The sequence below is a fragment of the Macaca mulatta genome, chromosome 20 (assembly GCF_049350105.2).
Source record: "Macaca mulatta isolate MMU2019108-1 chromosome 20, T2T-MMU8v2.0, whole genome shotgun sequence".
Classification (NCBI taxonomy): Eukaryota; Metazoa; Chordata; class Mammalia; order Primates; family Cercopithecidae; genus Macaca; species Macaca mulatta.
Genome location: NC_133425.1, coordinates 69,165,709 through 69,193,648, shown reverse-complemented (window position 1 = coordinate 69,193,648; position 27,940 = coordinate 69,165,709). Strand labels below are relative to the sequence as shown.

The following is a 27,940-nucleotide window of genomic DNA, read 5'->3' as shown; positions in this document are numbered from 1 at the left end:
AGCTGGCAGGGCCGGCATCCTCCCGGGCATATCTTCTGCTCCCCAGGGCTACAAGCCATTTCTGGAAGCCAGGATGGGCCCTGGGTAGGGTGGGGGGACCAGCACACGTGGCTTGGTTTGGTGGAGAGGGTGGTCTTGAACACTGCTGCAGTCTTTTTTTTTTTTTCTACCCCTTGCAGGTAAACAAAGCTCCGTCCTAAACTGGCAGGACTGTGAGGTGCCAAGTCCTCAGTCTTACTGCCCAGAGCCCTCATTGCAATATGCGGCCACCCAGCTGTACCCTCCGCCCCCGTGGTCCCCCAGCTCCCCGCCTCACTCCACAGGCTTGGCGAGGCCGGTCAGGGCACAGGGCGAGGGCCTCTTGCCCTGAGCACTCTGGATGGTGACTGCAGATAGGGGCAGCCAGACCAGCTCCCACAGGAGTTCAACTGGACCTGAGACTTCGAGGGGTGGTGGTGAGACCCCCCTTGGGAGAGGACCCCGGGGAAGGGGGTTTTTCCTTTGAGGGGGATTCTGCGCCACAGCAGGGCTCAGCTTCCTGCCTTCCATAGCTGCCATGGCCTCACCTGGAGCGGAGGGGACCTGGGGACCTGAAGGTGGATGGGGACATAGCTCCTGGCCCCTCCTGGCACTGCCCTCACTGTCCCCCCGCCTGAAGGGGGTGCTGAGCCTCCTGTGGCCCGCAGCGGTGAGGCCACAGCCGTGGGTTGCAGGGAGACGGGCAGCACGACGTGGCCATTCTAGGATCCCCCAGGCTGGCAGACTGGGGAGCTGGGGGCAGAGGGCGGTGCCAAGTGCCACATCTAGCCATAGCGGATGCTCTTCCAGTTTCTTTTTTCTATTAAACACCCCGCTTCCTTTGGTTTGCTTTGCTTTGCATCTTCAGGGGTGAACCTGGAGGGGATGGGAGGTGGCCAAGCGCAGGAAATCAATGGGGGCGGGGCTGAGGGTGTGGATTCGGAGTGGATGGAGCCTGCCCAAGGGATGTGGAATGAGAAGGATGCCAGGGATGGAGTTCTGGATCTGCCTAGCCCAGGGGCCTCTGTAAGCCTGGGTTGGGGGAGGCGGTGTTGGGCTGATCCCCTCGCCTTGACCCTTGCCATCCTCCCTCCCTCCCTCCATCTGGCTGCCCCCAGGCAGCCCCTAGCAGGGACACCTGTGGGGCATTTCAGAGACCCAGGTCTGGCCCTGGCCCCCACATGGAGATCTGAGATCCTCCGGGAGCCCCCAGCCTGGCCCCCTGCAGCTGGGATCTGGGGTAGGAAAGGTGAGGTGTGGGGATGGGGCGGGAAAGCAGCCAGGCAGAGGCAGGGGTGTTAATTACAGTACACCTTTATTAATACTGGAATCTTCACAGTGCATCTGTTACTTGTAGCAGTGACTATTTAAATCAGGGAGAGGATGGTGTGGAGGGGGCGGGGAGGAGAGGAGAATTTTTCCAAAATCTGACAGAAAGAAAAGAAACAAAATGGTTCGTATGGGATGGAGGGTAGGGGAGGGGGGGAAGGGTGAGTAGGAACCAGGAGGGCTGCCTGGGGTGGGGGAATAAATTAAGAAAAGGAACGAGTTAACAACAGCACCAGGAAAGTTACTTCAGTCAAAAGACGCTTTTGAAAAGAATATTTCTCTGTACAAAATGAGAAATTAAACAAACGTAAAGTCCCCCAAACCAAAGTTTGTGATGTGGGATGGTTGGCTCGGATCCCGAGGTGGGTGGGCCTACGAGGTGGTCGCTACGTCGACGCAAGGGCGGCAGGGGTGGTCTCAGGATGGACGAGGGGATGGGGTAGAGTATGTACAGCCCCCGGGGCTTGCAGGGGAGGGGCACGGCGGAGTTGGTGGGGGCTGTGCCACACGAGCCCCCCTCTCTGGGAAGCCCCTGCCTCCTTTCCCATCAGGACCTCTGAAGCCCAGGCCTGCCCACCCACTGCCCCTCACACTTTTCCCACCACATCCTGAATCCTGCTCCACCGCCCTGCCTCAGCAGACCCTTGCAGCCCTGGGGAGAATGTGCGGCAGAAATTCCACCCAAGACTCCCCACACTGGTCACCTGCTCTCCTGGCCCCTAAAACAGGGGCCCTGATGTTGGCCTGAGCTCCACGGGTTGAGTGCTCGGCCAGGCAGTTGTTGGACCTAGTGACTTACTTACAGGGACCATTCTCCATCAGCTCTCTCTGATGAGACTCCGTGCACATCAGGGCCTGCTTGGTGCCCAGACTTACCCAGGAGCTGCCCTGCCGGGGTCCCAACTCACCGCACAACAACTTCCAGGAGCTCAAGCCTGGGAGGCTCAGACCCAGCTCCACTCCATCAAGACCAAGGTGCTCCTGACCCCCAGGTAGGACCCTGCCCTGGGGCCACGATGCCCTCCGAGCCCTGCTTTCCCTCCTGACCTGCGGGGCCACCAGGACTTCCTCCGCTTGCCTTAGGCTCACGTGCTTTTACCTGCTGAGACTTGGCGTGACTTGGTGCGTGGGGTGGGGGCAGCTTTGCCCCCCCCCGCCCCCGCCCCCGCTGCCAGCGCAAGCCTGGACTACAGTGGGGGCCGTCCTGGGATGGCATCTCCTCTGGCAACAGAGAGTCAAAGCCAATCTTCCCAGACTCGCTCCCCTACCTGGGCTTGCAGCTGGCTCAGACCACAGCAGACAGGCCGGGAGCCTCCCAACCCTATTTTGGCTACGCTCAAGACGCCAGAGAGAACAGTAGCTTTCCCAGGACTCTGGGGGAGCCAAGTCCCCCCCTTCTCCTCCTGCCATAGGACCACCAGGCCACGGGGGGGGGCTGTCCCCCAGGTGCTCCCAGACACCCACCCTGTATCGTCCCCTCACCCCCACACACAGTCCTCGTCCACAGCCAGCTCCATTTTATTATATTCATAAAATGACCCCACACCTCCTACTGCTCCAGTCCCCTCCTTCCAAAGGTGGCTGAAACTGTGACCCCAAAGTTAAAGGATTGATGTACCCAATGAGAAGTGAACATCTGAAAACGGTGCCTGTGTGGCTGGCCGGTGACCCTAGGGCCTCCGGCCTCCTAACCCTGCTGCCCTAGTTTCCAAGGAACTGCCCTGGTCCCCTCCAGCCAGCCTCACGGGGTCGGGGAGGCGAGGGGCGGGAGCCACCACAGGGCCCCCGGGACTCCCCAGGCAGCCCCTGGTTTCCTCCCTGAGACTCGGCATGGGCCCTGGAACTCCCTTCCCACACGGGAGGGCCTGGCTGCCCAACTCCAACCTGCTGCCCTGGCCCCCAGCCCCCAGCAGACATCCAGCCCAGCGCACACCTGCCCTCCACAGCCACTCTGCTTCCCGGAGAGAGAGGCCTGGGAGAGGCAGAGAGAAGGCAAGAGGGGAGGAGGGGGGCTCAGGCAGGGGAGAGGGGGCCAGCATTCCAGGAGGAGCTGAGGCAGGACCAGCCCTGGGAGAGGCCGGGATGGTGAGAGGGAGGCCAGCCCGGCCCCTCTGCTGTGGGCGGGGCCCTGGCCCTGGTGCTCACGGGTATGGAAGAGGCAGGGCCCGAGAGGAGGAAGAGGAGGGACAGAAGAGCATAAAACAGACCCCGAACCAGGCCCAGGCCTGCAGGCTCCGTCCCGGCCAGGCTTGCTAAGAAGTCACTTCCCGTTTAAATGCTGGAATCCAAGTGAGGTGTGTCTTTCTGTAAAGTGGCATGGCCTCTGCCCTGGTTCTGTCCTCTCTCCTGGCTGGGCCTTTGCTTTGAGTGCCTGCGGCTCACAGACCAGGCCACCTGCTCGCACTGGGGCCTGAGAGGATGGGGAGGGTGGCGCCATCATAAGATGCGGGGCGCCGACCTGTCGTTGGTGACGGTCCTGCGGAGCCGGACCCCACGCCGGATGGCCACCAGCATGTCTTCGGCCGGGGGGTCGCTGGTGGCAGCTGGGGGCGGGGTGGGTGTCTCCTCCGTGGGGGTGGCTGACAGAGCAGTGGGGAAGGGGAACTGGCCCTCGCCCAGTGCATGGGCACCCGCCACCAGCTCTCCCAGCTTCTCCACCAGACTGTGCCGGTTGGCCGCTAGCTGCTGCTGCTCGTCCTCGGCACCTGCCCCGGGGTACCCGGCTGCCTCTGGGGATGGGCTGCCCCAGGCTGTGTTGGGCAGGCTGAGCCTCTTTGGGGAGGCCTTGGCAAGGTCCGGTGCCAGGGGTGAGGCGGTCTCGTCGGTGTAGAAGACGCACTCCTCGCTGCCCGCCCGTGTGGGCCCCATGTAGCCGGGTGAGTCAGGCACCGTGGGCGTCTTCACAGGGACGATGGGCGGCCGGATGGGGATGGGGCCAGCGCTGGACAGGGCGCGGCGCACGGTAGGCTTGGTGGAGGGCGTGCGGCGGATGGTGGCCACGCCAGGGGGTGCGCCCGAGGGCAGGCCAGTGGCGGTGGGCAGCCCAGCAGTGGAGGCTGGGCGCTTGGTCTGGATCAGGCGACGGTAGTTCTGGGCGATGTTGCTGTTGCGCGGGATGGTGGATGACTTGTCAAACTCAGGCGGGCCCTCGCTGTCTGCATCCCCATTCACAGAGTAGCAGTCGTAGTCGGAGCCTGGGGGCATGGGACGCAGTAAGGTCGGGGTCCCAGGTGGTTCCTTGCCCCCAGCCCACCAGGGTGAGCACAGAGGGGGAAGGACGGGGCCCTCCTGGATGGCGAAGTCCCAGCCATCCCTGGTCCCACCCCAGCCCCGCAGGCCTGCCTTGGGAGGGAATGGTGTCCTCAGAGCAGGAGGGCGTGGTGGTCTGCGTGCTGTAGCCGCTGGAGTACTGCAGCGAGTCCCGGCTGCTCTTCTGGTGCTCCAGGCTCAGGCCGCGCGTCAGCACCATGGCGAGGTCACTGGCTGCGGGGGACACCTCCTCGCTGTGCTGAGGGTGGGAAAGTGCAGGCTGAAGCCTTGTGCCCCCAATCCCCTCTGCCCAAACTCCAGGCAGCCCTGCCAGGTGGTTGGAGCTGGCCCTGAGGCCACTGGCTGGGCCTCCTGGGACTAACCTGGAAGTGAAGGGGGACCCTGGCCGGCCTACCTTGGCCGCGATGGTGGCAGGGGACATCCGGGGTCGTGGTGCCTCTTCCCCACTGGGGCCCAGGGTGCCCCCACTGGCAGGGCCTGGCTCTGTGTCTCTCAGGAGCTCCACTCGGTCCTTCCTCCGTTGCAGAGTGGCGCCTGAGGGCTGCTCGTGGGAGCCAACCTTGGACCAGTCCTGCAGGGAGGGTGTGGCAGGTCAGGGGGACCCTTGGCCCTACCATCTACAGCCCGGGGGCCCCTCACTGTGGCTGAGGCTCATGGTGTCCAGGGCTATGAAGGGCCTCTGGTTCACAGTCACAGCCAAGGGCAGAACATGGAGTGTGACCGTGGCCCCTCAGTCCCACCAGGCCCAGGGGTAAGATGTGGCTGTGTGGGCAGTGACTGTAGGAGGTGGCCAGGCGGCTTGTCTCTTGGGGACAGGTGCTGTGTGCACGCACCCCTGGCTGAACCCAGGCCCTCTGTGTGGTAGTGGCACCAGGTGGAGAGGGCACGGATAGGAGGAGCAGCTGGTGACTATCCTGGGGCCGGGCTGGGAGCACTGACCGAGGTGGGGGAGCTGCACTCGCTAACGGACTGGCAGGTTTCCGAGGCCTCAGAGGATGCAGAGCTGGAGGACTTCTGCCATGCAGAGGCCAGCAGGCGGTTGCAGACAGAGGGGCCGGCAGGCAGCGAGGAGGAGAGGAGAGAACAGTTTTGGTCACAGAGCTGGCATGCAAGGGGGCGGTTCAATTCAGCACCTTGCCCAGCGCCCACCCCCCTACCCCAGGGCCACAGCCGCTGAGCATCTGCAGCAGGACACAGCAGCCCAGAGCGCACGCGATGGGCGCTGATGCACCCGACAGCCCAGCCCTGCGCATTTCGAAGACTGACCACAGGATTCACTGCTGACAGCCTGGATGTGGCCAATAAGGGGGAAAAGAGATACTAAGGGTGGCAGCTGGGTGTTTGGTCTGAGCAGTTGGGTTGATGGTGTCACAGTTTTCTCAGACAGGACACGGGGGAAGTGTGAAGCCCCAGGTGCCACGCTGAGCACTGAGCTGAGCTGCCTCTGAGGTCTCTGCAAGGATGCAATGAGGGCCGTCGTATTCACAAGCTAAGTGCAGGGAGAAGTTGGGGTTGGAGCCATCAGTGCAGCGATCTCGGGGTAGGATGAGGCCACCAGGCAGCGAGTGCAGTTAGACAAGATTGAACGGCCAGGCCCACGGCTGCTGATGCGCAGCAGTTGGGAGGAAGAAGAGAGTCCCGGAAAGGAGTGCGACAGGGAGTGGCCGGAGAAGTAGGAGAACCATGAGCAGGCGATGCCCCAGGAATCAGGAGAGCCTGCTCTGTGGAGAAGGGGGTGGCTGTGCTGATGCTGCTGGATGGGGCTGTCCGCTTGGGGCACAGGGTGTCTATGGAGACTCTGAGGAGAACTGCTTCCGTAGAATGGGGTGGGGGAAGCCTGTTTTAAAGTGGACTGAAGTATGAAAGTGACACGCCTGCTCTGGGCAGTGGGGTGGACTAGGTGTCCTGGGACGCCCTCCCTTCCTAAACAACTACAAAGAATAAAAAAAGCAGGGTAGACACAGGCCCACGAACTCCTGAGCACGTGTGATGAGCAGGGTTCCCTGGGGCAGACGCCAGCTTCATGTGCAGCAGGACACAGCAGCCCAGAGTGCACACGATGGGTGCTGACCCACCCGATAGCCCAGCCCTGCGCATTTCAAAGACTGACCACAGGACTCACTGCTGACGGCCTGGATGTGGCCAGTAAGGGGGAAAAGAGATACTAAGGGTGGCAGCAGTGGGGACATGGAGCACGGTGAGGTGTTGGCCTGGGAATGAGCCAAGTTAAGCCAGGGCAGCCCCCTTCCTCCAGCTCTCTGAATCATTCTGGATTTAGATCCCCAGATTTCCTGCAGATTCGAATGAACCAAGATCACCAAAATAAAAGGAAACCAGGCACCACCTGTGAGAATTCAGAGGAAATAACAAATGCAGACTTTTGGCAATATGATGGTTAAAGTAAAAAACTCAATGGAAAAAGTATTTGGAAAACTCAGATAAAAAGTTCAACACTCGCTCATGAAAAAACAAACAAAACAAAGACACAAGCTTCTAAAAAGGAAGCTGCTCTGATAAAGAATATCTACAAATGCACTGATACTTTTCCCTCTGAGATTGGGAGAAAGACAAGGATGCCCACTGTCATCACTCCTGTTCAGCACTGGAAATCTTGGCTAGTGCAATAAAGCAAGAAAAAGAAAGAAAAAACAAATGGATTGGAAAGAAAAGAAAGAAGGCCAAGTGTGGTGGCTCATACCTGTAATCCCAGCACTTTGGGAGGCTGATATATAAGGATCACTTGAACCCAGGAGTTCGAGACCAGCCTAACATAGTGAGACCCCTGTCTTTATGAAAAATAAAAGTTAGCCAGGTGTGCTGGCACATGCCTGTGGTCCCAGCTACACAGGAAGCTGAAGCAGGAGGATATCTTGAGCCTAGGAATTCAAGACTGCAGTGAGCTGTGATCTCACCATTGAACTCTAGCACTCCAGTGTGGATGACAGAGCAAGACTCTGTCTCAGAGAAAAAAAAAAAAAAAAAAAAAAAAAGATCACTATTTACAAGTGACATAATAGTATATGTAGAATATTAAAAAGAATCTACAAGTTATTAGAATCAACGTAGGATTAACCTTTTAACAAGGTTATTGGAACAAAGTCAGAAAAAGATCAATTGCATTTCTAAATACTAGCAGCTAACAGGAAAACAAAACCACCCTAAAACACTAATGTAATTTACAATAACGTCAATAAACACTGAATACATAGGGAAAAAATTCCAATGACAGATATGCTAGATCTATACACAAAAACCACAAAACAAGCTGGGCATGGTGGCTCACGCCTGTAATCCCAGTGCTTTGGGAGGCCAAGACGGGAGGATCACATGACGCTAGGAGTTTGAGACCAGCCTGGCCAACAAGGTGAAACCTCGTCTCTACTAAAAATACAAAAATTAGTCTGGCATGGTGGTGCATGTCTGTAATCCCAGCTACTCGGGAGGCTGAGGCACCCAGGAGGCTGAGGTTGCAATGAGCTGAGATTGCACCACTGCACTCCAGCCTGGGTGACAGAGTGAGACTCTGCCTCAGAAAAAAACCCGAAAACCAAAAACCCCTACAAAACATTGAGAGGAAGTAAAGCCTAAACAAACGGAGAGATATATCTGCAATTCCATTCAAATCCCAGGAGCTTTTTTTCTTTTCTTCTTTTGGTGGAAACTGACAAGCTGATCCTAAAAGTTACATGGTAATGCAAAGGGCTGAAAAAAGACAAAGTGGTACCAAAAAAATAACCAAGCTAGGGGACTTCCATGATCAGATATCAAGATTTTCTATAAAGTTTGGCTGGGCACAGTGGCTCACGCCTATAATCCCAGCACTTTGGGAGGCTGAGGTGGGTGGATTGCTTGAGATTAGGAGTTTGAGACCAGCCTGGCTAACATGGCAAAACCCCAATACAAAAAATTCAAAAAATTAGCTGGGTGTGGTGGTGCACATGTAATCCCAGCTACTCAGGAGGCTGAGGGATGAGACTTGCTTAAGCGTGGGAACAGAGGTTTCAGTGAGCCAAGATTGCACCTCTGCACTCTCCAGCCTGGGGGACAGAGTGAGACTGTCTCAAAAAAAAAAAAACTTTTTATGAAGTTACAATAATTAAGATGGTGTGGCATTGATATAAGGCAGAGAAATCAACAAGTAGGACAGAGTGCCAAGTCCAGAAATAACCACACACCTACAGATACCTGACTGATGATGAAGGCAGCACTGCTGTGCACTGAGGAAAAGAAGATGCTATGCTCCAAATGTCTATGTCTCCCCCAAATTCCTCTGTTCAAATCTTAACCCCCAAGATGAGGTACTGAGAGGTGGTTAGATCATGAGGGTGGAGCCCTCATGAAAGGGATCTTATAAAAGAGGTTTGAGGGACCTAGTTTGCCCCTTCCAACACTGAGGACACAGCAAGAAGGTGACATCTATGAACCAGAAAGCGGGTCCTCACCAGACACCGAATCTGCTGGTGTGTTGATCCTGGCCTTCCAGCCTCCAGAGCTGTGAGCACTACATTTCTGAAGTCTAAGCCACCCAGGTTATGGTATTTTGTTACGGCAGTCCAAATTGACTAAGACATATTTTTCTTTTTTTTTCAATACACTGTCCTGGGTCAATTGGATATCCACGTGAAAAAAATGACCCCTACCTCACACCACACACACGTGCGCACACACACGTGCGCATGCGCACACACACAAACACACACACACACACACACTCAATTCCAGATGAGCTGCAGATCTAAAGGAAAAGGGCAAAACCAAAAGGCTTTTTAGAGGAAAACATCTTTGTGACCTTGCAGTAGGCAAAAATATCTCAAGCAGGACACAAATAGCACTAACAATTTAAAAATGGATAAACTGGACTATTTTAAAACTAAGAACTTCTGGTCATTAAAAGACCCCCATTAAGAGAATAAAAATGTACCCATAGAAGGAGAGAAGATATCCAATTAGGAACTTTATCTGCAATATCAAAAAGTTCTATAAATTGGTAAGAAGAAGACAGATAATGCAGTAGAAAAATGGGCAAACGATTTAAAAAGGTCCTTCATGAAAGGAAATATTCTAATGGTCTTTAAGGGTATGAAAAGGTAGCTGGGTTCAATGGTACACATCTGTAGTCTCAGCTATTCAGGAAGCTGAGGTAGGAAGATTGCTTAAGCTCAAGAGTATGAGGCCAGCCTGGGCAACATAGCAAGACCCTATCTCTTAAAAAAAAGTATGAAGGCTGGGCGCAGTAGCTCACGCCTGTAATCCCAGCACTTTGGGAAGCCAAGGCGAGCAGATAACCTGAGGTCAGGAGTTCAAGACCAGCCTGGCCAACATGGTGAAACCCCGTCTCTACTAAAAATACAAAAATTAGCCAGGTGTGGTGGCATACGCCTGTAATCCCAGCTACTCGGAAGCCTGAGGCAGGAGAATTGCCTGAGCTTGGGAGGCAGAGGTTAGAGTGAGCCAAGATTGTGCCACTGCACTCCAGTCTGGGTGACAGAGTGAGACGCTGTTTCATAAAACAAACCAACAAACAAAAAAAAGTATGAAAAGGTGTTCAATCTCAACAGCATTAGAGAAATGCAAATAAAATATACAGGGAATTACTATTACTATCCCCCACCAGAATGGCTAAAATGAAATCAAGATAAAATGTCAAGGGCTGGTGAGGATGTGGAACAGCAATGAACTGTCATAATCTTGGCCAGGTATGGTGGCTCATGCCTGTAATCCCAGCACTTTGGAAGGCGGAAGCGGGTGGACTGCCTGAGGTCAGGCGTTTGAGACCTGCTTGGCCAACATGGCAAAACCCCATCTCTACTAAAAATACAAAAATTAGCCAGGTGTGGTGGCATGCACCTGTAATCCCAGCTACTCAGGAGTCTGAGGCAGGAGAATCACTTGAACCCCAAGGGTGGAGGTTGCAGTGAGCTGAAATTGCACCACTGTACTCCAGCCTGGGAGTGAGACTGTCTCCAAAACAAAACAAAACACAAAACACTGTCCTAATCTTGCTAACAGGAGGGTAAATTCGTATGAGCACTTTGGTTCACTGTTTGGTAGTACCTATCAAATCTGAAGATGTGCATATCCCATGACTATGCAGTTCTGCTCCTAGGAATGTGCCCCACAGAACCGCATACTAGAATGTTCACAGCAGCACTATTAGCAGCATCATAGCCAAAAAACTGGAAACTATGCAAATGTCCATCAAAAGGGTTAATTATGTATTCACACAATAGAATGCCATATAGCAATGCGCAACATCTATATCTCCACCTAAAACATGGATGAATCTCATCAACATAACTGAGCAAAAAGAAGCCAGACATAAAGGATACATACTATATAATTCCAAGTATAACACGTAGAAAGGATAAAAAGGGCAAAACTAGGCCAGGCACTGTGGCTCACGCCTGAAATCCCAGTGATTTGGGAAGCTGAAGTGGATGGATTGCTTGAAGGCAGGAGTTCAAGACCAGCCTAGGAAACATAGTGAGACCCCCATCTCTATAAAATAAAAAATATAAAAATTAGCCGGGCATGATGGTGCACACCCGTAGTCCCAGCTACTTGGGAGGCTGAGGCAGGAAGACTGCTTGAGCCTGGGTGACAGAGTGAGATCCTGTCTCAAAAAAAAAAAAAAAAAAGTCAAAAGTAGGACAGTGGTTACCCTTGGGTGTGTAGTGACTTAAGTGAGCACTGGTGGCTTCAGGAGTGGTGGTTATCCTGCTTATATTCTTGTTCTTGGTGTGTTTAGAATACCTCGATAAAAAAGTTCCTTGGCCAGGTGTGGCAGGTCATGCCTGTAATCCCAGCACTTGGGAGGCTGACATGGGTGGATCACTTGAGATTAGGAGTTCCAGACCAGGCTGGTCAAAATGGCAGAACCCCGCCTCTACTAAAAATACAAAAATTAGCTGGGCGTGGTGGCACACACCTGTAATCCCAGCTACTTGGGAGGCGGAGGCAGGGGAATGGCTTGAACCCGGGAGGAGGAGGTTGCAGCGAGCCAAGATCACACCATTGCACTCCAGCCTGGACAATGGAGCAAGAGTCTGTCTCATAAGGAAAAAAAAAAAGTTCCTGAAAGACTCAATGGTGATGGGTTATAACCCGTAGAATAAAAGAAATATTTATGAGCCCATATTGATAGAAATTAAAAATTGAATATATAAATAAATGGGGGAGAAGGAACAGATCTTTTTATAGTAGAATCTCAATTAAAAAATATAGGAGAAATGACGGAAATAGAAAGTCACCTATTTTAACAAGCAAGATCATCAGTGGATGCCAAAACTAGTGAGCAAAAGTACAAGGAGAAGCAGGAGATTTTCATCATCTCAAAAGTATCCCTTCACAGTATATTCCATTAATTAAAAAGGCGGAAATAATGACTCTCCAGTGGAGAAACTTGGCATACACCACCTTAACCAAGGATCAAGGTGAACATCACCAGTCACACAGCACAGTGACATTGTGCAGCATTTAGGATGCACCAAGAAGGGGACAACCGCGCTTCTGTGGTACTCTTGCCAAAACTGTACGACTTCTAATTCTGAATGAAAAGACATCAGACAAAGCCAGATTCAGAGGCATCCTACAAAACATCTGACTGATATTCTTCAAAAGTATCAAAGTCATGAAAAACAAGGAGGGACAGGTGTGAGAAACTGTTATGAGCTGGAGAAACTGAGGTGACACCAACACGAAACACTATGTAGGGTCCTAGCCGGGAGCAGTGGCTCATGTCTGTAATCCCAGCGCTTTGGGAGGCTGAAGTGGGCAGATCACCTGAGGTCAGGAATTCGAGACCAGCCTGACCAACACGGTGAAACCCCGTCTCTACTAAACACAAAAAATTAGCTGGGTGTGGTGGCGCATGCCTGTAATCCCAGCTACTTGGGAGGCTGAGGCAGAAGAATCGCTTGAACCCATGAGGCAGAGGTTGCAGTGAGCCAAGATTGCACCACTGCACTCCAGCCTGGGTGACAAGAGCGAAACTCTGTCTCAAAAAGAAAATAAAAGAAAAAAAAAAACCCAGGAACATTATGTAGGGTCCTGAATCGGGTCATGGACCCCTGGACCAGGAGAGGGAAAACTGGCAAAAATAGAAAGAAGACTGTAGATTACTTAGTATTACACCAGTGTTAATTTCTTGGTTTTAAAAACGTTTTTGATGGTTATGTAAAATAAGATGTCAACACTGGGGAGACTCTGGGAAGAGTATATGGGAACTCTACACATTTTACAACTTTTCTACAAGTCTAAAATGATTTCAAAATAAAAAGTTAAAAAAAAACCCGAAACAAAAAAGCCTCAGTGGGTAGGTTAAATAGCAAAAAGGAGAAAAAGTCGATTGTAAGATAAAACTGAAGAAATGATCCAGAATATATCTGGAGAAAAAAGGAGATAGAAAATATGAGCTAAGAGATGCATAAGATAGAAAGAGAGGGCTGGACATGCATCCAACTGGAATCCCAGCAGGAGAGAATAGAAAGAATCAAAGTGGAAGTAAAGAGATAATGACTGGCTGGGCGCGGTTGCTCACACCTGTAATCCCAGCACTTTGGGAGGCCGAGGCAGGCAGATCCCTTGAGCCCAGGAGTTCAAGACCAGCCTGGGCAACATGGCAAAATGTAGTCTCTACTAAAAATACAAAAATTAGCTGGGCATGGTGGCGCATGCCTATAGTACCAGCTGCTTGGGAGGGTGAGGTGGGAGGATCGCTTGAGCCTGGGAGGAGGAGGTTGCAGTGAGCCAAGATCATGCCACTGTGCTCCAGCCTGGGTGACAGTGAGACCCTGTCTCAAAACAAAACAAAACAAAACAAAACAAAACAAAACAAAACGAGATAATGACTGAAAATTTCCAGAACAAATGAAAGACATGATACAAACCAAGAGAGGTTAAATAAAAATAAATCTACATTGTAGACACATTGTAGCACAACTAAAGAGAAGGCCTAGAAGTGTCCAGAGAAAGACTCAGATTCCTCAAAAAGAAGCATCAGTGACTGACAGCTGACCTTCCAACCAATGGTGGAAGCCAGAACACAGCGGAAAACTATCTACCTTCACAGTGTGGATGGAAGACAACGCTCACCCCAGAATAGTGCTCCTGGCCAAACGAACTTTCAAGAAGGAGGACAAAAGAAAACATGTTTCAGATAAACAAAACCCGAGAGTTTACAACTACAGATCTATTCTAAAAGAACTTCTAAAAGATGTTCTTTACTTCAGAAAGAAAGAAAGTAAGCTTTGGAGGATTTGAGATGCAAGGAAAAAATGACAAGACATGTGTATTAACATATGGGTAAATCTAAACAAGTACTGTATGTATAAAATAAAGAAATGAAGAAGAAAAATGTCATTTGTGGGTAGTATAAAAAAAGAGAAAATAATATAGCTTGTAAGTTTGAGAGAGAGTGGGTGACAAGTAAAATATATATATATTAAGAGCCTTGAATTATTCAGGAGGTGGGGTTCTGACTTTGTTAAGTATGCATGTTAAGATTTCAAGGTAAGCTATAAAAGAAAAGAGATAGTACATAACTTACAATTCAGTAGAGGGGAAATAAGAGAAAAGAAAAAACAAAGGCAAGGGTAGACACAAGAATTCAGGACAAACAGAAAGAAGAAAGCCAGAAGTCTAAATATGTCAGTATTCATAATATATACAAAGGTGCTAAAAATGCCAATTAAAAGATAGAGGTTGTCAGATTGGATAAAAAAAGAAAATCTAGGCATTATACTGCTTACAAGAGACTCATTAAAAATATAAAGATATGTGAATTTAAAAGCAGAGATAAAAAATGATAATATAAATACTGAACAGAATAAAGGCCTTGGGGGCCTTCAGGCCAGTCTAAACAGCTATAGTAGCCCCGCATGTGGCTTGCCTGATGCTGGCATAAGGCTGCTGTACCCCACCCTGATTGATCCTTCTAACGCCCCCTCACCTGGCTGGTGATGTCTGAAGGCATAGGCGAGGGGGGCTTGGAGTAGGTGGCATCCTGGGAGACGAAGCCAGAGTCATGGGAGGAAACGCTGGAGAGGCGAGTGGTGGTGGTGGCTGGCTGCGCCAGGCTGCGGTAGCGACAGGTGGAACTGGGTGAGTATGTTTGGGCACCCCCAGGCCATGGGGCTCCGCCACCCTTGGCACTGCTACTGCTGCTGGGGGCACTAGGGGAGTGAAGGAAGAGGGCACAGTAGCCAGACAGGGAGACAGAGGGGTGTGCGTTTCGGGGAGGTTGACAGACGAGGGTGGGGAAAGAGGTGAGGGGCAAAGGAAGGAAAAGACAATGTCAGACTAGGAGGTCCTGAGACCCAGGTGCTACAGAGGAGCTGTGTTCTGGGACAGTGTGGAAGGGGAGTGCCAGAGCAGGGTACCCCCAAGCCCCAGTGCTGAGGGGAGCTGTGGTCAGGGAATGCCCAGGGTCAGGCGACCTCTCTGCCTCCTATTCTGCCACTAAGAACAGCTGTCCAGGCCGAGCACAGTGGCTCATATCTGTAATCCCAGAACTTTGGGACACCAAGGTGGGCGGATCATTTGAGGACAGGGGTTCAAGACCAGCCTGGAGAACACAGTGAAACCCCATTGCTACTAAAAATGCAAAAGTTAGCCAGGCATGGTGGTGTACGCCTGTAATCCCAGCTACCTGGGAGGTTGAGGCACGAGAATCACTTGAACCTGGGAGGTGGAGGTTGCAGTGAACCAAGATTACGCCACTGCACTCCAGCCTGGGAGACAGAGCAAGGCTCTGTCTTGAAAAAAAAAAAAAAGAAAAGAAACAAGAAACAGTTGTATTGTCTGGGTGTGGTGGCTCACACCTGTCCCAGCACTTTGGGAGGCTGAGGTGGGTGGATTGCTTGAGTCCAGGAATTTGAGACCAGCCTGGGCAATATGGTGAGACCCCATCTCTACAAAAAATATGAAAATTAGCCAGGCATGGTAGTACACACCTGTAGTCCCAGCTATTTGGGAAACTGAGGTAGGAGAATCACTTGAACCACAGAGGTCGAGGCCACAGTGAGCCATGATTGTGCCACTGCACTCCAGCCTGGGTGACAGAGCGAGACCCTGTCTCACAACACAACAAAACCCAAAAAACCCACCAAAAAAACCTATTGGTTTCACCAAAGATCTTAATCTAGATTCTTATATCCTAAAGAATATATCTTTATCACTGATGACCACCATTAAAAAAAAAATAGTTTTATGATGGGGAAACTGAGTCACTGGGCATCAAACAATTAGAACCAGACACAAGTCTGATCACTTCTTTTTTTTTTTTTTTTGAGACGGAGTCTCGCTCTGTCACCCAGGCTGGAGTGCAGTGGCGCAATCTCGGCTCACTCCAAGCTCTGCCTCCCGAGTTGACGCCATTCTCCTGCCTCAGCCTCCCGAGTCGTTGGGACTACAGGCGCCCGCCACCACGCCTGGCTAATTATTTTGTATTTTTTAGTAGAGACGGGGTTTCGCCATGTTAGCCTCGGCCTCCCGAAGTGCTAGGATTACAGGCATGAGCGACTGCCCACAGCGAGTCTGATCATTTCTAAACCACCTTCTGAAAATCTGGTATTTGCCATCCAGTCCTAACTGGATGTCTAGCATATGGTGACGGTGTGTCCGGGTACAGAGGTCACCTTCCAGGTGGATCCTGCACCCACCATCACTCTCGCCCTCTCCACTCCCTCAAGGGGTGTCCAGCCCTCCATGGCTCACACCCTCAGCACAGCAATTCAACCCTTGGATGGTGTTCCTGGCAATGAAAGTTGCCTTCTCTCTAAGCATGACCCTGAAGCCTCCCAGCCTCTGCTCATGGCTGTCCCCTGCAATCAGCCCCTTCACTGCGGGACGGCCGCCCACGCAGGGTCTGCAGAGCTTCTCTCTGAGGTAGTAGCTGATTGCTGTGCCTGGCTTCTCACAAGCTCTGGATGTCCAGCCAGTGATTCTGGGGATAGGGGTGCCTGGTAAAGGGGGACCCCCACCAGCACTTCACTCTGTGTTTACTGCCCTTCCCACCCAAGGAACCCTGAACCATCAATGTCTCCTCCAAACCCAGTCCCAGTGCCCGACCAAGGAAAGGCCCTGATCCTGAGCCTGGCTAGTGACTGCAAGATCCTTGGCCTCTCCCCAGCTCTGTGAGGCTCCCGGGGCCAGCCTGGGCCAAGGCTCCAGATGTGGCAGCTGCCTCCATGGGAACCAGCTCTTAGGAGCCAGCTAGGCTGGAGTGTCCTATACCTTGTGGCCCCAGTACATGTTTCTAGAAGCCTTCTTATCTCTCCCTGATCTTTGACTCTTACTATGACCCCACATGGTGCTGGGCCTGGCAGAGTCCAGTGGTTAAATGCTGGGACTTCATGCGTCAGTTTTCCCTTCTGTGAAATGGAGATAACACCATACCTGATACAGCAGTGTTAGGATTCAATGAGAAAAAATGCATAAAGCAATTAGCACAGCACCTGGCACATAGTAGATGCTCCATAAATGAAGCAGGTACCGCCCCTGCTCTCTATCCTGCCAACAAACGCCTGTGCCAGTAGCAGTCTTGGGATGACAGGGCACATTTTCCCTCTACATATGCAAATTCCTCAGATGATGTAAAAGTTGTGAATTTTGAGGCCCTGAAGCAATTTCTGATGCAGCTTTGCTGGGAACATCCCCATTTCCTCTTGGGATACCGCCCCCCACACCCCTGGGAACCCCACCTCCACTGACCTGCACATGCTGGACTTCCGGGAGCTGGAGCTGCTGGGTGATGAGGGTGGGGTCTGGTAGGACCAGCTGTAGTCCGAGCCCTTTAGGTCTTTGATTACCTGGACAGGGACATGGATGGGGGTCACTGGAGGCAGCTCCTCAGAGCTAGTAGGGCCAGAGGCCCCCACTCTCTTCCCAGTTGGGTCTTCTCCCCAGGAGAAGACCCAGGAGTCTGAAGCCCCCTCCCCCCGGCTTCTCCTAATGTGGGGAGCAGGGAGACACCGGGGGACACAGCCTTCTTAGAGCCCCTTCAGCTCACACACACAGAGTACAGATTCCGAGCCCAGCCTGGACTAGGCGAGTGACCCTGACACCATGGGGTGCAGGTTGCTCCTGCGCCTCCCTGAGTTTGCTTTCTCCTGTGAATCGGGGCCACCTGTTCCTGTCTGAGAGCGGAAGATACCCTGAGATAACTTGGCAGATGCTGGGCATGCAACAAGTGCCCCCGGAGCGTGCTGCCCGCAGGCTGTGGGGCAGGACTGGTCTGAGTGCAGTGGGAACAGGGTTGGGGTGGGGTGGCCAGGTATGCCTGGGTCTAGGGGAGGGGATGGGGTTTCTGGGCATGAAGGGAGGTGGGGCATCTCCAGGTTCGGCAGGTAGTCTGCCCAGGTGGAGCAGGGCAGGCAGACTCTGGGCCTGGCTCCATGGATCCAGGACTTCACCCATCTACTCTGAGTCTGAGAATGCTGCTGGCCAGGGCAGACCCTCCCCAACCCTGGCAGGTGCTCCGGGATGGCCTGCAGTGGGTGTTAGAAGGGGTCTGGTCTTATGCCCCTAGCTGCCTCCCCCAAATGCCATCCTCTTTTCCCCTCTACTGCTCCCAACCTAGGGCAGCCCATCTCCTCCCTGCCCCTGGCTCTTGGCCCGAGGGCTCCCACACCTGCTCGCTGGCGGGAGGCAGTTTGTGGGGTTCCGCCGTCAGCACCACCAAGTCGTCGATGATGCCCTGCAGGTGGGTGATCTCTCCCAGCATGGTCAGCTCTCCGTTCTGAGGAAGCAGCGAGTCAGACCTGCGGCCCTGTCGCCCACCTGCCCACCTGCCCACCCGCCCTGGAGAAGCAGCAGGCCTTGTCGGGCCTCTCCTCTCTCACCCTTCCTCGCTAACCAGTGCTGCTCGGGGCTGGTGCACGCAGGGCCCACGCAGCCCAGATGGCTGGTATGATGGTCTGTCCAGACCACATCAGTGCATGGTGAGCTATGAGACCTGCCTTTGGGCCAGGAGCATGTGGCCTTGATGCCCCCAGCCAGGGACTGTTGAGAAGTGACCCTTCTTGGAGGTCAGAAGGTCAACCCTGGGCCCAGCCCACCCCTCTGGGGTCTGAGTCCCCAGGAGTCCCACCACCACAGGCTGCAGGAAGGTGATGAAGGTGCAGAAGCGGCCCCGCTCCTCAATTAGCGCCCGGCGCACGGCCTGCTTCTCCGTCTCCTCCAGCAGCAGGTACATGTCGTTGACGTCCTGCAGGGCACTGTCCAGCTGGGGCTGCAGGTCTCCTTTCCCTGGAGGGGTGGGGAGGAGAGGCCTTGCTGGGGATGCCAGCCTGGCTTGCCACACCCACGAATGGGCTCAGACCCTGGTGGTGGCATCTCTCGGCCGTTGGGCTGGGTGCTGCCCTGGGGCCATGGGACTGGGGAGGGCAGTGAGGATTCTGGGGCTTGTGGAAGGGCTAGTCCCACCAAAGCAGGAAGAGAGGCCAGACACACGCACAAGAAAGAGGCCAAAGCTGCAAAGCCACTCCGGATCGGGGCATCTCCATGGAGGCTCTTGATGCCCAGGAGCTCTGCCAACACGGAGCCTCCCTGGCCTCCACCTGGGGTACCCTCACTGCCCTGGCATGGTGCCCCTCACCTCACAAGGTCCAGGGAGGTGGGGCAGAAGCGGGACAAGGGAGAGTGTGGGGCTCAGCTGCAGGTCAGGCCATGGAGGGGCGGGGTCCAGGAGAGCTAGGGCTGGGCCTTAGAGGCAGGGAAGGGGTCTGTGTGGGTTCCCAGTCAGCTCAGGGAGCAGAGCACACAGACAGCAACAGCGACACAAGAAGCAGCAAGAAAGAGAGAGGCGAGAGGATGATGCAGAGGAGATGATGAGATGGCAGGTGGGGAGGTGACAGGTAAGCACGCAGGCCAGCCTGGTGGGGGTGGGGCAGCCAGGGCCTGTGGCCTGCACCTCGCCCTGGCCGACCCCTCCTGGCCTGGCAGACTGACCCAGCAGTGGCCCTGGACTCATCCCTGGCCAGGGCCCCCAGGGGTCCCAGGGGGACTGTGCCCCAGGCCCCTCCCTCGTGGACCGACCGCCTTCCTCGCTTCTCCTTGGCCTGGAGAGGTTCCTTCCAATGGCCCTGAGCTGGGGGAGACAGACAAATGCAACAAGGACGGGAGGAGCAGCTGGAGGGACCGACATTTGACTTACCAAGTAGCTCTACAGGAAGGATGTGGGAGGAGAGGAGGAGAGACAGAGAAAGAAAGAATGTGTGAAAGACGCCGGATGGACAGAGCCACTCCTGGGGCGGGGGTGCCTGGGCCTCCTGCTGCCTCCCCTAGGGAGGTTCTGGACCAGGTTTGGGGGGCAGGGCGACTCCCTCTGTCCCACCCAACAGGTTGGAGGGTCCTGTGTCGGGGACAGCGCCCCTCTGGCCAGGATGAAAGCTTTAGGGGGCCCCACAGGGCGGCGGGGCTGTGGAGCGGGGCCGTGGGGCTGTGGCTGGGGGGCCATGCCGGGCACTACCTTTGCGCGCCTTCTTTTGCAGCTTGAGCGTGTCCGACGACTTCTTTTTGATCTCATGCCGGGCTCGTTTGTACTCTGCAGAGGGAGAGAGGGGAGCGCTCTAATGGGGTTCCTGCGGAGTAGGGGGTGGGAAACTGCGGAGTGGGGGTGGGAAGCCCGGCCCCGCACCGCCTTCACCTTTCGCGTGGTCCTTGTCCAGCTGGTTGGCCGCCTTCTTCCAGTCCTCGATGCGCTCCTGCAGCGGGTTGATGAGGCTCTCCAGCAGTGCGCTGCGGAGGGTGGGAGGGAGCGCAGGTCAGGGCTGGGCTCCCCCGCGACGCCCCGTCGCCCCGCCCCCCTGCGGCGCCCACTCACTTGGTGAACTGCCGCAGCTTGGTCTCGATGCTGCGGTGGCGCATGCACATGCGCGTGAGCGCCGAGCCGATGTCCCTTGTGGCCCCTGGCGAGGCAAGCGCGGCGTGGGAAGGGGCCCCGCCGGGGCCTGCGCAGTCCCGGCCTCGGGCCAGGAGGGGGCGCCCCGGCCGCACAGGCTGAGCCCGCAGCCCGCGCCCCGCCCCCGCCGAGCCGCAGTCCTTTGGGCCCTGGGGGATTCGGGGCCTCCTCCATCTCCACCAGCTCTTCCTCCGCCATCCCCGCCGTGCCAGCCTCCTGCGGCGGCCTCCCCTCTCCCCCAGTTGGGAGAGGCCAGCGCCAAAGACTGTTCCAGGAGCCGGCCAAACGACCCTCCAGGTGTGCCCAGATGCAGGCACGGGAGTATGAGCACGCCCAGGACCCGAAGGAGCAGGAGCCCCAGGTCTCTGCCACTCGGACCAGAGGGCGGAGGAGGCGCCAAGCCCAACGGCGCGCTCACCTGACCCTGCGTGCTCTGACAAGGACGGCGGGCATAGGTGGGAAGAAGCCCTAAGGAGAATCTCTGTGCTGGGGGGGTTGGGGTCACATGAACAGCCACAGCAAGAAGGGAATCCCCAGGGAACACTCCTGTCACTACTCACCCACTCCTGCTTGCATGCCTCTTGTGACGAGGGGCTCACTCTCCACAACCAGCCCATTCCATTAAGGAGCAGAACTCAAGGTGCTGGGCTTGGCGTACTTTCCTTGGCCCATCCCTTACTCTGCCTTTCCAGCCTCCAGGCCCACCCTGGGGTACCCCCAACCTCCAGCCACACGCCTCCCCACCTCGGGTGTTGGTAGCCATGTCAGCCACTTTCTGGAAGGCATCCAAGAAGGCCACAGCAGCCAGCACGGTGGTCCTGGGGAGAGGGGCAACGACACAGATGGTCAGAAGGACAACAGCACGGATGGTCGGGGGTGGGGGGTCTCTGCCTGCCTCTCCCCTGCTGGGATGCCCTGGGACAACTCACCTCAGCTGGGAATGCAGCTTTGTGGCCTTGGAGTTGAAGTCCTCCCAGATGGGGTAGGAGCTCTGCCGGGCAGATGGGAGAGAAAGTGAGCTTCTTGTGGGGCGGCTGCAGGGCTGGACCTGGGCCAGGCTCCTCACATGCTCTGTCCAGACTCAGGGCAGTTTCTGACACAGCAGCCCTGCCCCATGGAGAGGGAGGCTCTGGGTCCTCTCGGAGGGCAGAGGACCAAGGACAGAGCCATCAGCATGAGGAAAGCCTGTCCCTAGGAATGGGTGCCTTTGCTAAGCCCTCCCTCCCTGATGTCAGGACGTCCACCCTACAGGCTACAGGGGGCCCACATCTCCCTCAGGGGAAACGGAGCAGGAAGTGGCAGGTCCTGTCCCCTCGGAGTTTCCCAGGCACCTGGCAGGGGATCTGGGCTGAGCCCAATGAGAGGCATCGTGTCTCCCAAACATGTGCCTAGGACAGTGGCACTGACCTGCCCACCAGGGGCAGAGGCACAGTGTGGAGGGTAGGAGGTGGCAGGGCTGAAGGCACGCCAGGTGTAGACTGGGGCCTCCGGGGCCCCCGCCCTGTGTCCTGCAAGCTGCCATCCCAGGCCAGCAGCCGTGGCTCCCAGGGCCGAGGAGACTGTGGCTGCTGCAGGGCCCAGCTAGCCTGCCCGGGACAACCAGGCCCTGGGCTGAATGGGGCCTTGTGCGGCCAACAGAGCCACCTTTCTCCACCCCCTGCTCCCCTCCCCTCCTGGGGAAACAGTGTGGCCTTTATCCCAGCCTGGCCCAAGGCTCCAAGTTGGAAGGGGGTTTCCCAATAGGGAGGTCAGGCTCCTGGCGACCAGTTGTCCAATCTGATTATGGGGCTTTTCTGGTTAACGCATGCCCCGGGGTCCTGGAGAAACCTCAGCCCTGGCCCAAGGGCCCTGTGGAGGTCTTGCTCCTTGACAGGCAGCCCTGGGCCAGCCAAGCCCCAGCCCACAGGGGCTTCTGACCCTCCCCTCCATGTAGGATGGGCACTGGAGGCTGGGGCTCTTCCTGAGGAAAGGGGAAAGAGGAGACCCTGGCCCTCAGGGCCTCAGAGGGAGGCTCTGCCCAGCTGCAACCCAGGAGCAGGCTAGGGCTTGCCCTGCCAGGCTAGGAGAGCTTGAAGGGGTGGGAAGGAGACAGGGCAGCTTAGGGGGCCTCAGAATCTCCCTCCCCTCCCAGCCCAACCAAACCAGTGTCCAGAGAAAGCAAATATTTGCAAAGTCCACAGAGGTCGAAGCAAGAGTGGGGAAGCTGTGGGTGGGCTATTCCCAAACGGGCACAGCTCAGGGTGAAGGGGCCTGGGAAGCTGTTCCCAGCCATCCCGAGGAATGGACTCATGCCACCCATGCCTGGGGTACCCCTAGGGGGTCTTCTAAAAGGGGGCACTCTGCCACTGCCTGGACCCCCACCCCCACCCAGCCTTGAAACCTTGCTAAGACCTCCCTTTAGGGAGCAGAGAAGTTGCTAGAGGTGGAGGGGGGTCCAGAGCCAGCTATCCTGGCACCCAGGAACCTTCTTAGCCCCTGAGCAGCCCTCGGGCAGTCGCAGAGATTAAAGGCTGTCCCCATGGGGAGGGGACAAGATGGGGTGCAGGGGAGGCCAGGCCATATCCCCTTAGCAGATGGACCTAGATGCCTCAGTCTCGAAGGACCTGGACCTGCCGCCCTCCCCACGGCAACCACATAAAGGACCCCAGAGACAAAGGAACATGCGTCTTATTTGTTTACATCCGCCTCTTCACGGACAGGTCAATTTCACTGATTAAAAATAAGAGACAGGGCTCCAGCAGCCAGCGCCCCAGGAACAGCATCCCCAGCCTTCACCTGGGACAGGCCCAGGCAAACCTTCCCAACAGCCCCATGAGATGAATACCATGACTGCCCCCATTTCACCAATGAGGAAACAGAGGCCCGTAGAGGTTAACTTATTTGCCCACGGCCACCGGGTGGCAGGGTCAGGACCTGATCCCATGTCTGCCTAGTCACTGCACACCAGGTGGAGGCACTCCCTTACAAAGCAGGGAGACAAGACTGAGCGCCAAGGCTGCAGAGGCGGCGGCGCCTGCTGGGGTGCGAGAGACACCCAGTTCTGCCCCAAGCACAGTGGCGGCTCTGGAGTGGGGAGGTGGAGGGCTCGTCACTAGAGGCGCCCAACGGACAGGGAGGACGACGCTCTGTCTCTGTCCCGGCAGCGGCTGTGGTTCAGATGTGCAGTGTGGGTGAGCAATCCAGCCTCCAATCCCAGGGACTGGGCTTTCCAGGTGCCCCTGGGCAAGGGCCCCCTGTCTGAGCCTGTTTCTTCACCTGTAAAATCAGGAGAGGAAGGGCACCTGCCCCACTGGGTCAGTGTGGAGATTGAAGCAGGCGCTGCCCAGCCAGCACTCCGTGCAGCGCCCAGCAGGCCGTAAGTGCTCAGTTCACACCAGCTGACACTATGCAAGCCCTGCCCTCTGCAGGGGCCCCTAGCAGAGGCCTGGCCAGGCCTACGTGTCCAGGTGACACTCTCCACTCTTGAGGGGTGGGCGAAGAGTATGACCCCATTTTCTGGCTGGGCCAGCACTGGGTGGAGGCCCCATTCACTTTGCTGAAGGTGCCATGCCCAGGCCTATGACCTTGGGCAAGTCCCTGCCCCTCTCTGGGTTTCAGTGGACAGCCTGACACCAGTGGGCATCTGACCTCGGCCCCCGCTCAGTTCAAGGTCAGGGTCTCCCAGAGGCCCAGGGGAGGGCTTCTGTGGGGTCTGTGGACTCACTGTGGGGTGGCCTCATGGGGCAAGCTCAGTCTCCTCAACCTGGCTGCTGATGGCCGCCCTTCTTCTACGGAGGCCCTGCTGCTCAGGCCACCCAGGGGAAAATCCAGAAGCTGCCCCCCAAATCCAGGTGATCAGCCTCCAGGTGGCCTCGTCCCCTTCTCTGCCACGGTCATGGCCCCTGAACACATGCCTGTGTCATAGGTAGGGGCATATCTGTCCTTGGCATCATCCCAAGTGAAGCCTCTTCTGTTTTGCCTCCACATGTCAGCAAATCATGCCTGGTGTCTTACTTGAACCTCTTGCTATGATCTGGGCCCACTTCCTTCTGTCTCATCCCAAAGTTCCTTGCAAATTGGCTGGAGAGGGAGAGAGACAGTCCTGGTCCACTTCTACGAGCAAAATCTGCTGCTCTCTGCAGTGGTTGCTATGAGGCTGCCAGTGGTGGTGGGTGGTGGGGTGCGGGAAGGCCCATCCTCAGCCAGCTCTGGGATCGGACAGGGGAGGGTGGTCTGTATTGCCAGTCCCAGAACAGGATCCTGGGGCCAGGGCTGTGATGTCCACAGGGCAGACGGAGACTGCTGGGGGCCAGTGGAGGGGCCTGGATGTACAGTTGCAAGAGATGGGGGTCCCAGGGGGAGCGCACCATAAGGGGCAGGGTATGGGGAGCATCTACAAGCCGCTAACTGGGTAGTCCCAGGCCAGGCTGGCTTCAGGCCTCTTCCAGGGGCAGAGATTTGGCAGCTGTCCCTGGGGCTGTTGTCCTGGCAGCACCAGGAGCCTAGACCTCCAACCTGCCAGCAACCCCCACCCCTTACGGGGCCTGTCCTAGCAGCACTGTGCTGGGTGGTGTCATCCCCACCCATGGCCTGGTGGGATTCTGTGTTGTGCACTTGCAGAGTGTGCACTGGGGTGTGGGGGTGGGGGTCCTTGGGAGATCCTGTGGGGTGCATCGTTCTTTCCCGTTCTCCTCCCAGCCCCCAAATCCTGCCCCTTCATCCTAGGCTAAAGAAAGGGGGCAGGGCAGGAGGGCAGGAATGCTGGTTCCTGGTCCCCACCCTATCACTGGAGCTGGGCCCTCTCTGCCTAGTCAGCGTAGGGCAGCCCTGCCAAACCCTGGCCTTGTCTGGGGAGAGGAGCCCACTAATTTTCCCAGGAGAAAAAATGGGGGCTGAGGTCAGGGGAAGGGTCCAACAGTCTCCTTAATGACCTTGAGCCATTCCCAGGCCCAGTTTCCCCACCTGGTGGGGTGAGGAATGAATGGGTGGCCAGCTCCAGCCTGACCTTAGGCAATCCTGGGAGAGAGGGGGAGCTCGGAGCTGAGAGTCCAAGGTGGTAATGGAGTAGGAAAAGCGCTCCCTTGGGGTTGCTCCACCAACCCCAACCTTCATCCCGCCTCCTCCCAAGGTGATGATCCAGGCCTATCCTTGGGATGCAGGATCATTCAGCCCGGGGACCCTGGAGTCCTGGAGCTTCCTGGGGTTGTGGGGGTGGGGCGGAGCTGGGGGAGGCAGTCTCAGGGTCGGGCGCAGAGGCCCAGGTCGGCGGGGAAGGAGTTAACGGTTCTCCGCTTTATTATTTTTTCCTGCTTTGGCGGTGACAGCATTGTCTGGGCTCCGGGGCCTTTGGGGAACATGGTGGTGGAAGGGGGCGGAGGTCGGCAAGACCCCAGACTCGTTAAAGGGCCCTAGAGTCGGTCCTGGATCCAAATCCCATTCATGGTTTGGCGGTCTGGGGCACAGGGAGCCTGCGTGTGCACAAGCTTGGGTCAGGACCCCACGGGGCCACCGCGGGCACCGCACGGACACCCCGACACATGAGCACCCACACCCCCAGACGGGCACCCGGAGACACGGGCGCCCAGCAGACCCTGGCAGGACGCGCTCAGACAAGGACACACAGACACCGCGGCGCGCGGCCACACGGGGCTCGGCCACCCGCCGCCACGCGTCCCCGGGGGGACCCGCACCCGCCGCCGCGCGCCGCGGCCCCGCCGCGCCCCGGTTACCTTCATGTCGTTGACAATGGCCTGGAAGAGCCCGCCCAGGGCGCCGCACTCCTTCTCGGCCGTCTCCATGCTCGGGCCGGGCCGGGCCGCGGCGGCGGCGGGGCGCACGGAGCGCAGGGAGCCGCGCAGGGGAGGGGGCCGGGCCGCGCGGGCGCTCGCTCCGAGGCCGGGCCGGGCCTCCCGCCTCCAGGCCGCGCTCAGCGGCCGGCCGCGCCGCGCTCCGGGGTCGCGGGCCTCCGGCGGGCGGCGCGGGCCATGTCGCAGCGGGGCTGGCGGGCGGCGCGGGGGGCGCGGCGCGGGCAGCTAGCGGCGCAGCCTCGGCGCGCGGACTGACGGCGGCGGTAATCCGAGCCGCCGAGGATCGGGCGTCACGTGGGCGCGGCGGAGGGAGGACCGCGGGGGGGGGAGGGAGGGAAGGAGGGCGGGCCGCGCGGGAGGGGGCTGTGGGAACGGCCGCGCGGGCGCAGGCCCATTCACGGCCAGAAACCAGGGCTTTGAAATCCGAGCTCGGGCGCTGCCAGACTGGTCCGGCGAGCGGGGCCGACGGGCTCGGGCGCCACCGCGGGTCGGGGGGCGGTGCTGGGGCGGGGCCAGCCCTGCCCACTCGGGAGTGGGACGGGTGGCTCTCAGCCCCTGGGTAGGCGCTCCACGACGCCTTCCGGCCTTTGGCCTGGGGCGGGGGCCTTCCCGCGCTTCTAAAGACGGGCAGTGGATACAGTGGCGGGATTTGGTCGGTGTATCGGCTGAATGGGATACACTACACAGAACAGGGCGCGGGGTATCGTGGGACCGCCCGCCTTAAGACGTTTCATCGCATGCACAGACCTTCCTCCTTAAGTTCGGACCCTTCCAAGTTTCTTGGCTCCTTTTCCAAGTGGTGCCGATGCCACCCAGATGAGGTGCCCGAGGCTGGGCTTTTGGGGGGCAGTGGTGGTCTCCTGGGCCCTGGACAACCTCCGTCCTCGCGGGTGGGGGCTCATTTCGGACCAGCAGAGCAGAGCTGGGCTGTCCTTGGTCTCTGTTGCCTGAGTCCACGGTGGGTGTGATGCACACACGTGCATGGGGTAGCAATGTCAAGTGCAGCCTGTCCTGGACACTCCAGGCAGGGAAACCCATCCTGGGGGGCAGCATGATGGTGGGGGGGCACACTCTGGGGGGAAGAACAGGCATAAGCTCCTTTTCCCCTACTCCATGGGCGGCAGGGAGCCAATTACAAGCTCATTTGGAGACCAAGCCCAGGGTTCCCAAAGCCTGGGGGCAGGTGGTACCCCTGCGGGTGAGGAGGGGCTCTTTCAGCTGAAGCAGTGGTTGGGGCACCTGCCCCTCCCTGGACTGCTCTGGGCCTTTCCTCCCCTTGCGCAGTGATCTGCAGTGTTCTGCAGTGTGCATTGCCCTTTCATCCAGGAACTCCTGGGGCTCAGCTCCCATCTCCCCAGTGGGGAACTCCCATTGCCCCAGAGAGTCAGGATGAGAAAGGCAGATGAGGGGCCTGGGGAAGGCAGGGTTCAGGATTCCAGGGCAGGCGGTGCGTGGTGCGCTCTAGGAGGGTGTGGGTTCCAGAGGTGGGGACCTAGGCTCTAGGCCCATGACTCCATTCAGGTGAGTGCAGGCACCAGGCCCTGGGACAGCCAGTACTCCCTGGGGCCATCATGAGCCCCGATCTCCAGGACAGAGGGGGAGGACCCCGGGCAACTGCAGATGTCAGCTGGGAAGG

General features: G+C 56.7%; 2 protein-coding genes across 15 annotated transcripts in view; one reads left to right on the top strand and one right to left on the bottom strand.

Moving 5' to 3' along the window:
- Positions 1 to 1,669, top strand: part of IL34 (interleukin 34) — a 77,537-nt gene extending 75,868 nt beyond the window's left edge. For 3 of the 4 annotated variants that reach the window (NM_001194359.1, XM_028840529.2, XM_077983856.1), the window contains 1 exon segment: positions 180 to 863. In NM_001194359.1, coding sequence (NP_001181288.1) covers positions 180 to 370 — 191 coding nt within the window. In that variant the 3' untranslated portion in view covers positions 371 to 863. 4 annotated transcript variants of the gene reach the window in all.
- On the bottom strand, positions 1,315 to 26,750 carry MTSS2 (MTSS I-BAR domain containing 2). Of its 11 annotated transcripts, none has more exons than XM_028841120.2 (15): positions 26,669 to 26,750; positions 26,227 to 26,444; positions 21,448 to 21,509; positions 21,263 to 21,336; positions 20,441 to 20,525; positions 20,264 to 20,355; positions 20,087 to 20,161; positions 18,707 to 18,864; positions 18,248 to 18,355; positions 17,329 to 17,426; positions 14,567 to 14,693; positions 5,557 to 5,631; positions 5,012 to 5,188; positions 4,690 to 4,855; positions 1,315 to 4,541 (listed from the first exon to the last, which is right to left on the bottom strand). In XM_028841120.2, the coding sequence occupies exons 1-15, from the start codon at positions 26,697 to 26,699 to the stop codon at positions 3,784 to 3,786; spliced, it is 2,304 nt and encodes a 767-aa protein (XP_028696953.2). In that variant the 5' UTR covers positions 26,700 to 26,750; the 3' UTR covers positions 1,315 to 3,783. The 11 variants fall into 11 exon arrangements, with proteins under 11 accessions (XP_028696953.2, XP_077840761.1, XP_028696949.1 ...); XM_077984635.1 differs by lacking the exon at positions 26,669 to 26,750 and adding an exon at positions 19,567 to 19,780 and having other exon boundaries at positions 26,227 to 26,557; XM_028841116.2 differs by lacking the exon at positions 26,669 to 26,750 and adding an exon at positions 19,772 to 19,780 and having other exon boundaries at positions 14,567 to 14,789; positions 26,227 to 26,557.
- Between the last annotated feature and the right edge of the window lie 1,190 nt (positions 26,751 to 27,940).

Bases quoted from the DNA above. Each gene is read 5' to 3' on its own strand.
- MTSS2 (XM_028841120.2), bottom strand. From the start codon at position 26,699: ATGGGCCTGCGCCCGCGCGGCCGTTCCCACA. The intron at 21,510-26,226 runs GTAACCGGGGCG...TCTGCCCGGCAG, and splicing joins CCATTGTCAACGACATGAAG to AGCTCCTACCCCATCTGGGA. The intron at 18,865-20,086 runs GTAGTGCCCGGC...CCACCCCTCCAG, and splicing joins GCAAAAGAAGGCGCGCAAAG to GGAAAGGAGACCTGCAGCCC.